The sequence below is a fragment of the Ixodes scapularis genome, unplaced genomic scaffold (assembly GCF_016920785.2).
Source record: "Ixodes scapularis isolate PalLabHiFi unplaced genomic scaffold, ASM1692078v2 PGA_scaffold3__209_contigs__length_174095766, whole genome shotgun sequence".
In the NCBI taxonomy this organism is placed as follows: domain Eukaryota; kingdom Metazoa; phylum Arthropoda; class Arachnida; order Ixodida; family Ixodidae; genus Ixodes; species Ixodes scapularis.
This window is the reverse complement of record NW_024609868.1, coordinates 3,385,134-3,396,564: the sequence shown is the minus strand read 5'-3', so window position 1 is coordinate 3,396,564 and position 11,431 is coordinate 3,385,134. Positions and strand designations below refer to the sequence as shown.

The window sequence follows — 11,431 nt, the reverse complement described above, 5'->3', positions numbered from 1 at the left end:
TTCAAGAGGCAAAACGAGCTTCTCGATCATAAACAAAAACAGGGCTTTAGGTAAATAATGCCGAATGCGCAGCCAGTCCTCTTGTGCGCAGCCGTGTGACGCTGATCTTGGGCGTTGTCAGACGTGGAAGGTGGCGTCACTGCAGGTTTGCACCTATAACGCGTCCAGGTCAGGGCCATCAGCCAAAAGGCGGTGTTCATCCTTCTCCAATTACATCGTGCTCTTTTAGAACGGAAGGGCCGACAGACAAGATACAGTCCCTTTATTTCAATGCCCTCAGGGCCAACAGCATTACAGAAGGGAAGGGGACGCTTAAAAAAAAAAATAGCATGTAAACGTAACTATATCAGTAACAGCTTAAAAGTGAACGACGGGTGGAATGTGTTACGCACTTTACAAAGTTGATCGAGACCGGATGAAATATAAACGCGTAAAAAGATGTTGACTCAGTGTGAAAGATCTTATGGAAGAGAATAGAAAAGACGCAAAGCAAGGTTAAGAGTGAGATGACGGTTGGAGCCTGCAGACACTGCTGTGCCGGCGATCTTCGAAAAGTCCCAGGGGATCCCCATACCGTGCCACCAGTTATTCCGGTCCAAGTGTGGGACGTAATCCCGAACGGATAGAATCGTTAATTATACGTTAGGTACTTAATATAATGGCCGACTGCACGCTTCCGCGAATTATGAAGTTGGCGGTTATCCCAACCATCACAACTGATGAAAGTGCTGACCGGTATGTTTCGGTGGCCGTCACGACCAGGATTTGTCTGCCGTTACTTCACGCGTTGTGATCCTGGCTCCTTAGTATCAGCTGCGAACGGCAAGTTTGAAAGCGCGTGCGAACATTACGCTGGAAGCTCGAAGTCAACGCATTCTTCAACCAAAACTGCCAAAGCTGACAATCTGAGATCACTTTATTTTCGTCAACAAGAGCAGAAGTGATCGCACTTCAGACGTCATAGTGAACATTTGACAAGTCGGGGAATAGTATCTGCTGTCAGGGGAAGCCGTCTGCAGCGAAGCTTTTAGTCGCGCACGCCGCCCAGGAACGTATTACAGATGTAATTTCGTCAACAATTTTGTTATGACTTATGAACTGTCTGCCGCGTTCCGAAAGCGAGCATTTCAAGGCGCCGCATGACACCCTCAAGTTGGTGGCGCAAAGAAGCTTACAAATCTTATCATGCCGACATCGAACAATAAGATGGTGGATTAACGTCACGTAAACATCCCCTATCGCTATATATTCAAAAATGAAATAAAAATACGGGCATTTCAAGAACGTTTTCAGTCAACACCCGTGTTATGAAAACAGAGGCATAAGATGGATACCATGTCAATACAACTTATATAAGCTTGCAAAACAACAAACAGGTATCTGTTGAAGAGTTTTGATAGTTCAAACACATTTCCATACTGTCGAATGCAAGCAGTGTGACGAAGTATGAAACTACTGCGCCTAACTGGAGTGAGGCGATACCAACGACGCGATAGCGCAATCGGCGGGCTGCGTGACTTCGAGGAGGGTCAACCGCGCGGCTGCCGCTATCAACCCAGCCCCGTGTGCTAGAGGCGATGGAAAACCCGAATTTAGAACGAATGGTGCCCACCACCGCGCTTAAAAAAAGTCAGACAAATATATATTTGTATATATATATAAAAAAGCAAGAGGCCGTTCATTGCAGGCGGTTCGCGCAACACGCGGCGACGTCAGCCCGCGGGCTACAGGAAAGAAACACCGTGCCGAGTTCTTGCGCCGAGGCAATTATTCCGCAGGAAACGGCTGCGTTGTTTACCGGCCACGACGACTGAACTGCCCGTGGTATACAACGCAGATAACTGATAGTTGCCGCTCGTCAAGTGTGACTGCACGGAAGCGCTCGCTTGGCGTTGAGTCACCATCATGAGCTCAGAACTTGCGACATGAGCTGGTGAATGAATAGCTCAACTTTTTTTTCTTTTTTTTTTTCTACGCAGTTTCGAAAACGAATGCGATCTGGCGCTTCAGTTCACGGTTTAACTTGCGTTAGATTGATTGATTGACAGAGAGAACTAACCTTTGCGGCGTGCTTCAGCAATGCCGCTCGAAGTGGGTGCGATACCTATCCGCTGCCTCCACCGACTGCAATAGGCTTTTGGCGACGCCAAGTTTCGCAAATAAATTAATAACACGGACGCCCAGGCAGTTCAGAGCATCGAGACAACGCCTATGGCTCGGAGTACATCACAACGAAGGATCGAGAAAACGTGTTTTCTTTGCGGAATAAGTTCGGGATGAAGCCCTAACACCCGTCGACGTTTGATTCAGGGGAGAAGGCGAGATGCGAAGCTGTTTCGGGGTGCCGAAGCAAGTCAAGGTGTGCTCTGTCGCAAACTAGCGCCGGGGTTAGGACGGCGGGGAGATGAAAAGGCAGCGCACTTACCCAGAGCTCCAGTCCCCAGCTCATGTTTTCATCGGGAAATATCCACGGGTGGGGTGGTCACAGTACGACGCCAAATGCCAGGAAGCGCACAAAATCTCTCGTAGTATCACAGAGGATCGATCCACCAATCGTGTATCCTTGGCGCTTCAAATGCACGTTAGTTCTTCCATTTCGACAGCGGCCAGCACTTTTTTTCTCCAACACACAGATCAGAAAGCAATCCGTCCTCCCCAAAATGGCCGCCGCTCTGAGGAAATATGGCGACTTCTGGTGGAGACGTTTCGCAACAATTTTTCTTTATTCCTTCAGATTTCAAACGAGTGATCTATCCAATCCCAATTAAAAATTAAGTCAAAATATAAAACCTAAATCAATTGTAATGGCCTCAAAAATCAAAACTAAATATTAAAATCAAACGAACTGTTGTTCGCCGGAACCCGGAACTGGCCGTAACTAGCCGGATATTGTCGGATTGTGTAGTGGATTACGGACGTTGTTGACACAATTGCGCCCTCTGTAATGGCGGTTGCGGGTGCTGGTGGAGGTGGTTGTGAAGCTTCCGGAGGCACGGAAGTAATTATTTTGATCTCGGACTCCGGATCCGATGAAGACCGGCTGGAACGCGATGTGAGTAAGGTTTGCACTATTTTCTCGTTATTAAGGGCTGCAAGTAAACACACGAACAGCCAGCGTCCTTGGAACGCAATAAAATGCTTAGATGGGCCAGTTGGTACATCAAGGGAGGTGAGCGCCAAAAGAACAGGGACAAAGAATAGAATAACAGCGACACAGGGCGTTCTGTGTCGTTGTTATTCTACTCTTTGTCCCTGTTCTTTTGGCGCTCATTTCCTTGGAACGGTGCTGAGCTATCTTTGCATTGCGTTTTAAAACCTAAGGGCCAAAACACGCCGTAAAAGTTTACATTCCTGCCGTTAAGTTTCCTTAAAATTGCTGTATTCAACCCAGTTCCCGATATCCTTCTGTAGGTCTCAGTTAAGTATATAGCATCATAATCTAAACCCCGAGACAAGGATCAATAAAATAACGGGCAAGACGACACATGATTTCGGCGGGAGCGGACGTGTTTTCGAGCTGCAGTCGTCTTGCCAAGCTAAGTATTTTTTTTCTTGGTATCTTGGAGGCAGGGCTAAAAAGAGGGGAAAAAGGAGTGTGAGGATAGAGTGGAGCGCGTCATCGGTGTAATTAGAGTAGAGAAGGGGAAGAACGAGGAAGGAAAAGCAATGATGGCAGAATCACAGGGCATTCTCAAAGTAGAGGTAGAGAAGAGGGTCGACCTACAAGCACAGTGGGAAGAGATGAAGAGAGAGTCGACAGCGACAGTAGTGTCTATGGTTCAGGGGGCCAGAAAGGGAGCGAGCAGTGCGGGCACGAAGGAGGTTCCTAGGACCTATAGTGAAGCCGTGCAAAAGGAGAAGGAAACGGCTGGATTGGTAGAGCTAGGGTGACCAGACGTCCCGTTTTGGCCGGGACAGTCCCGTTTTTGAGGTCCGCTTCTGCCGTCCCGTCTTTTTGTTCCAACAAGGAATCATGTCCCGTTTTCACAGGAGCGCATAGTTTCGAAATTGGCACAAAGCTAGTTGAAGGACACCGAAACTGTGCCTATTCGTTACAAGATATATTTTATAAAAATAACCGTAGGTACTTTAAAATATTTACCCAGTAAAATTTAGAGAACTGTTCTTGCCCACAAACACTTTTTTCTGAGGCGAAGACTCGTGTGTAGAAATACTTTTTTGAGTTACTGAATACAACACGCATGTAGTACGTTAACGTTTTGAAATATCAGTTCTTGCATTAAATTATTTCTCCCAATCTCAATCTTTATAGACCAACACGCGGCCCTGACGTCACGCAGCTGCGGTGGCGCTGTCGACGGCACTGCGCATGCGCAGACGCTTCACTTCATGCGAATTTGGCTTCTGCGCATGCGCAGTGCCAACACCTGGTGTGGGCAAACGTGGGCTTGTTTGTAAACAGCGTGTCGGTCTATAGTACACCCCTCGCCCCCCCCCCCCCCATCCCCCCCCCCCCTCTCGGGTGCTGGGATGTCCCGTTTTTTACCTTGAGGAATATGGTCACCCTAGGTAGAGCCCAACCTGCTGCCGGTGGTAAATGGAGGGGGTAGCAGTGTAGTGCCAGGAGAAGGAGGGCAGCCGTCGGCTGGTAGGAGAGTCCTAGTAGTGGGAGACTCCAACGTGGCGAGGATCGTAGAGGGAGTGCTAGGTAAGGTGAAGGAGGACAAGAGGGTGCGAGTAGAGGCCCAGCCAGGAAAATACATGGTAGATGCCATTGCCAAAGCAGAAGAGGTATTGTGGGACAACATGGAGGGGGAAAACCTAGTGTTGATCCACGCAGGACTCAACGACGTGTTGAACGGGAAAAGCCAGAACCTGGGAAAACAAATAGAGGCAGGACTGGGTAAACTAAGAGCAGTCAGTGAGAGGGTTCGTATGGAAATATGCACTATCCCACGTGTGCGGAGACAGTCTCTTGACATCGAGAGGCGGGTCATTGAGGCTAACCGGGTGATAAAGGGGATGAGTCGACGGCTTGAGTATGGCGTAAATGAGATAAACTGGGAAGTTTATGCGGCTGACTCCTGCCCTTTTACACGGGGTGGAATCCACTACAGCCCAGACACAGGTAGGAGAGTGGGAGAGAGGCTGGGTCGGCACGTTGCAGCTTTTTTGGGGACCCACAGAGCCAGGAGGGCACCGGTGTAGATGTATGAATGCCATCTTGTACCGGTACCATAGTCGGAGGAAGCTCCTGGGTGCGAATACTGCAAGAGCAGGAGAAAGCTCCGTAGAAGTAAGAGAGAAAATCAGCTCAACATAGGGTTCATAAACATGCAGGGAGGGAGAAACAGAATAAAGTGGGAGGAGATCGGTGAACAATTAGAGGCTGAAAAGTTTACAGTGTATGGGGTGGCAGAAACGCACCTTAGAGATGAGGAGGAACCACCGTTCCTCCTCATCTCTAAGGTTGGTTCATCCTGCATGCAAAAGGGAAATGAACCGCTCTTCGGGTTCTTCGGGGACAGAGATGTGTGACCTGAAAAGCTTTGTGGCCTGAGCACATCACGAATCGGTCAACAAGAGGAAATCTGGAGACATAGGGTTCCCAGCAACTATGTGTTGGGGCTGCATGACGTCATCAAAGCTTCATACATTCGTGTGTGTATATAAACAAAGCGGGTTCTTACCGGGTCTCCAGGGAAGACCGACCAGTCCCGAGGTTTATCGTTAGAGTTCTTCATTGCCGTCAACGTGCGTACGAAAACATGCAGAGAGTTTCAAAATGGCCCGCCATGTAGCATTAGGACTGTTTTGTAAAGCTGGAAAAATCTAACTTATGTGAAGCTTGGCAGCAACAATCATTGCATGCAGGCAACATCAATTTGCATACAAACAGATGTCGTGTGAAAACTATGCATAGCTTCAACACTGCAAGAAGGTTTGGTTTCTTGAGAGCCCGGGCACTGTGAAGTTTATGAACAATGCAGCGCTGTTTGAAACCACCCTTCGTGCACTCTTAGTACGACAACTGTTTCACGCTTATGGCCAAAGCCATGGGCATGTCTGGCAGTGTGCCTCCTTAGCCAGCCACCCATCAAGTCAGTGAACTGTCTCTGTTTTTTTTTCTTCTAGCCCTGCGCTCCTGTCATAAAGCTTGAGGTAACTATTTCCCCATTTTTCACTGTGCACCATTCACTAGCCACCATTCACTGGCCACCATGACTGAGTGTGGTGTTCACAAGGCAGGCTCAGAATTAGCTCCCACTTCTGAGAAGAACTAGAATCGGTGGTGTGCAGTGCATATTGCGGAAGCGTTGTGGAAGCTCATCTTAATCTTGCGCTGAGCTGCAACGGACTCAACAATGGCCGCTAGTGAAAAGCACCTATAGGTTGCTGCCTCGCCAGTTTTTTATAGAACCAGAGACGTGTAGTCTGACAAGCCCTGTGGCCTTGGCGCAGTAGGAATAGGCCAACAAGAGGAAATCTGGAAGCATAGGCCCCTCCCCCTCCCTACCTTCCCGTTAAATTCCAGACGTCTTTTCAAAACGCTTATGCTGTAGAATGAGATACACATACCATCCTTTCTTTACCGCGGGTCGCAGGGGGATGAGGTAGAGTGTTTTCCAAACTTAGCTCTGCCACAAGATGGTCTTTTTTTGGCATGTTTTGTGCTATTCCTGGGCCCACCGGTCAAACTATGTGCTGAAGTTTGGACACCCCAGTCACAATCCAGCCTGGGGAAAAAAATTCCAGCTGCTGCAGTCACCAATTTAGCTTTGAGTAACTGGCAATAGATTAGTATTTGACAGCATTAAGTTTGAGGAGCACTGTGCATGTGCCATTCCTCTCTCATTGTGCAGTTGGCGCAATAAGAGAAGAACACGCGCCGCAGCCTTGGTGATCCCTCGCAAGAGGAAGGAGCAGACTGAAGAGCTAGCCGAATGGAAGCGGCAATGTGCCGATTACGACCGTGCTCGGCTTGCCAAAGAGACGCCGGAAATACACTGCGACTCTTAGCGAGGGATAGAAAGGGCGGCGCTTGGCCAGGGATGGAGAAGCAAGGCGGGCTTGTTCGATTACGACGGATAGTTACGTGAAGAAACGAGAGGGCGACATAAGATTGTGCTGCAAGAAGCAGGCCGCCAGTTTGCAGGGGTTTGGTTTTGTGTGGGGAGTGTGTGGTCACCCCTCGTAGAAGAAAAACAGTGCCATTGCATTTCAACGTAGTTTGAAACAGAGCACTGCAGAAACACAACCCCTGTTTGTTTGCTTTGTTCCTTAGTTTTAGTTAGAGGATGTTTTCATAAATACTCACATCACTGTATCAGAATCTGAGCATAATCTCTGCTTCCACAGGTTAAAAGAAAAACAAGCATTAGGCTCTTAACAATCTCAAACACCCCAAATTAAGGGTGATAAGGTAACTTTCAATATATGACTATGCTGCCATATGCATTCATTGAGCCTGGGGAAAGGCATTGAATGTCAGTGCTCATTAAATCAAAGGACCGACAAAGATAGTAGTCTAAGCTGGTCGGAGGAAATTAAAAAAGGTACTTCCTGGAAGCCCATGGTATTGATGTTTCACTGAGTCCCTTGGCTTGTTCGGGGCTTTTGTGAAACGTCAGTTGCCACCACGTGGTTTCGAGAATTTTCTTTTCAAGTACACTAGGTGCCACAGTACCCTAGGTTGAGATAACTTTGTTTAAACTTAGATTTGACCCAAAGCAGCCTAGAGAAAATTGAAAGAATTCAAACAAAACTGCAGTGGTTCATCCGGACGCTCCGTTTAAGTGGTCCAGGGATGGTGAGCCTTCATTGACAGTGACCGGATTATCATGGCATGGAGAGGGAGAGCGTCATGTGAAACTGCCTGCTCGGACCGCTAGCAATTTGGTCCGATCGGTGCAAATTGCAGGCGGGGCTTTAGTAAACAGGAAAACCGGTAAAATATCAACTCAGGGTCAGGGTATCAGGGTCATCAACTAGTTTTGTTTTACTGTTGGAAGACATTGTAAAGACCAAAGGTGACAAACAATTTTTCAGTGCATCGCAAAAAGACAAACACCCTGACCTAGTGCCTGCTATCTGGAGCTCTTCTGTCTCTCTTTCACATCTTTCTTGGGACCGATTTGTGACTTGCCGCTCTCCACTGCAGTCCTTGCCGCCCTTTATACATCTGCTGTCTAATAAATATCACAAATTTTAATTACAAGCACTAGTTGCAAAAGAAGGGATATGGCCACCATGTATTCTAAATGAACATCTAATTTAATCTGTTGGTAAAAAAAAGAAAGGGGGGGGAGAGGGGGGGCTCACTTTTGATGTACTACAGAAGTCAATCTCCTGTCCACTCTTTTGCCACTCTCCAGGTTTAAACTGTCTAGCAGAATTCTGTGCACTTGTAAGTCAAAACAGAGCATGCTTTTTCTGTAGTCTACTTTTTTTTTAGAAATGACCGGCGCCACTTGGAAGAAAACGGGGTTCAGGAGGTTCTGATATGAAAATATGTGCACACATGCCCAAGCGAGCTCGGGCACTCTCTCAACCACTGAAGCGAGATGCGGCTGGCTCTTGAGCTGCAATGACCTAGATTGGGCTCCCCCAAAGTCTTTTTTGTCCTTATTGTGGCTTATCTTTTTGCCCCCAAGTTTGCTGTAGGGTGCTCCTTCCCTTTTCATACCAGAACCTCCTGAACCGGCGACTTTTTGACGACGTCTCACCCTTTCTTGTGCAGTGATTTCACTCCTATGTTATCTGGTTTTAGGATAGCGAGCATGCTCCTGTCATCTTGTAACTAATACTAATGTAGTAGTAACTCGTCCCGAGTTATTGAGCTTGTTGCCAGTTTTGCTGCATTCTTTCATTCTTTTGCAGAAATCTGAGAATGGCCACGACCGAGACTCACCTTCACTGTTGCAGAATGGACATAAACTGGTAAGTTTGGCCCGGTCTCCATGACGATCCAATATTGTATGACAAATCTGCGCAACTGGGTAGTTTATCATGTCACACCAATTTGTTTAATGGAACTTGGTTGTTTTTGGCTTGGCTGTAGCTGTTTTCAATTACAGTCGACATTCAAACCGATTGTAAACAAAGAAAACGGTGTGTTTGGGCAAGGGCTACGCATGGGCTGAGTGGGACGCCATGCCAGTTGATCAACTTTGTGATATAGATATTTGTCCAGGGAGTCGAACCGGTCATTATTCTGGCTCGGGTTCAGTGGTATTGCATTTTGTTCCGGTTCATTTTTGGGTTCAGTGATGAGTTCAAAATAACGGTTCAGTTGCCGGTTCTACCAAGTACGATCCAATACAGACTCTCCTAAAAAGAAAAGTCCACAGCTCTCTGTCGTTAAGCAGATGTGTTTGACACAACATCATTTGTGCTAAAAAAAGAAGAATGAAGGGGATAGAAGCTGTGCTGGGGAAACAAAGGGAGCAAAACAAATATATACTTAATTTTGTTGTGCAATCTTAATTTTTTTATTGCAAACACAGTTCTACGCAAACGAAGTGGTTGTACAGGTGCTCAGAAATTGTACCAAAGTACAGTACTCTCATGTGAAGAAGTCAGCTGGCACGCACTGTGAAGCCGTGACGGTAGCATGCACCAAATTCGCAAGCTACCCAGCACGCATTTTCAAACGCCTTTCTTTAGTGACCGAGTTCAAGAGGTAAAAAACAGTGAAGGGTGATCTGAAGATGATTAAAACAAAAAAAAGAGATAAAAAAACGGGTGGCACGCTGCGGAGATAAAAAAACGGGTGGCACGCTGCTTTTATATATGCACAAAAAGGAAAAGAAAGACTCCTTTAAAGAGGTGTTTCGGCCGTTTTATGAGCTACCCAAGCAAATGAGATCTTCTGACAACCCGGACTTTAGTCTTCACAGTATGCTATTTATTTTTCTCAAAATTCAAAGTGGCAATTGAGAAAACTGCAAATGAAGATGATGCCGAAACCAGCATTCAAACTTCAGTGCGCTCTCAAGTGGTGTGACGCCACAAATGGTACAGACTTTCAGGTTGTACAGGCAGTTTTAAATAGAGTATGTTGAGTGTTTTTTGCATGCCTCTCAGCGAATCAGCTACCGAGCATTCTTTTCCCACCATCAAACCTCTTGTAATCAGTTGGGAACATGGCTTGCTGCCTCCCTTGTACCATTTCTGTCGTCACACTTAATGCTGCCAGTAGCGGCTCCCGATTTGAGAAACAAGATGAAAACGAAATTCGAAAATTCAAAAACTTCGCGAAATGTTCTTTTTTTCTATCACACAATACTTGGGGAACAGGTACAGCCGTGTCAATCGTTGTGTTGAGCCAATTTTGAGGCAAATCAGCGACAGTGAAAAAATTGCGGGAGTACCCCCATTTTGGCGCTTATTTTGTGGTCTATGTCTGTTCAAAGGAGCGGTCTCACATGGGATACACCAATATCTCGCTAAAAAAGACACCAAAAAGGAATTTAAAAACAAATTAAACAATTAGCAAAGAGCACCTGGTGGATGTCGCTAAAGCCTCGTTTGTAGTGCCCGTCTAGGAACCTTTACAGGTAGTGACTATAGCTGTCTCACCTAGAACTATACACGCTTTGAATCTGACGTCATCCTGACAGCTCTACGGCCAGCACAGGAGAAGAGGGGAGGGAGGAACTCCCCACTCAATGGGATTCTCTTTTGACTCGCTTTGGCCGCTTCGGTGGCTGGAACGGCTAGGACATCCTCTCGACGTCAGCCTCGCTGGAGTTTTGCTCGTCCCGAAATAATTACGTCACGATTGCGGCGAATGTCACATGCTCTCCTCTGGCTACTCTCCAAGCGCTTGCCAGAGTGGGCATTTTATAACAAAGAATACGGCTATCGGGCTCAAAATACAGACACGCTATTTTCATTTACATATTGGATCATATTCAGCCTATTTCTGAACACGACAGGTGTATTTCAAATTTCAGCGAACTATCCCTTTAAGGTTCGTTGGCTGTCTTCCTTAGATTATGAGCTGTGACACTTGGCAGAAGCGTGAGGAATTGCTTCGCGAGTTTCGCTGTCAGTGTAATGTTTTTAGATGTTTTTCTTTCCTTGCACGGCTCGTGATTGAAATACTAAATTGCCTCACAGCGTGGCAGGCATCACTCTGTTTTCTCTCTCTCTCTTTTGTAGTGAGATAGATAAATTGCTCCTTTGTTGCAAAGAACTAGGCATTTTTTATGCTTCGTTTGCTCGAATGCGCATACTTATTTTTGTGTCATGGATTCATACCTTGGCCCTCAAAAGCTGGCCAACAGTATCTTTAAATATAAATCAAATATGTGTCATTTCTTAAGCATAATCTTTCTTCTGTTCCAGCCAATTGTACCTGTCATAAAGCCGGAGGTAAGGGTTCCGTTTGATGGCTCTATATTTGAACTCTGAGACATGGGAAAGTTCACCAAATAGTAGATACAAATAAATATATAGATACAAA

General features: G+C 46.5%; 1 protein-coding gene across 2 annotated transcripts in view; it reads left to right on the top strand.

The window, feature by feature from the left end:
• Positions 1–2,907: 2,907 nt before the first annotated feature.
• The window catches only part of LOC8040056 (death domain-associated protein 6), a 38,995-nt gene continuing 30,471 nt past the window's right edge, over positions 2,908–11,431 (top strand). Inside the window, exons 1-4 of one of the 2 annotated variants that reach the window (XM_029985083.2) lie at positions 2,944–3,052; positions 6,097–6,123; positions 8,842–8,901; positions 11,314–11,340. In XM_029985083.2, coding sequence (XP_029840943.2) covers positions 2,945–3,052; positions 6,097–6,123; positions 8,842–8,901; positions 11,314–11,340 — 222 coding nt within the window. In that variant the 5' untranslated portion in view covers position 2,944. Of the gene's footprint in view, positions 3,053–6,096; positions 6,124–8,841; positions 8,902–11,313; positions 11,341–11,431 lie in introns of both variants that reach the window. The other variant, XM_029985084.4, reaches the window with a different exon arrangement.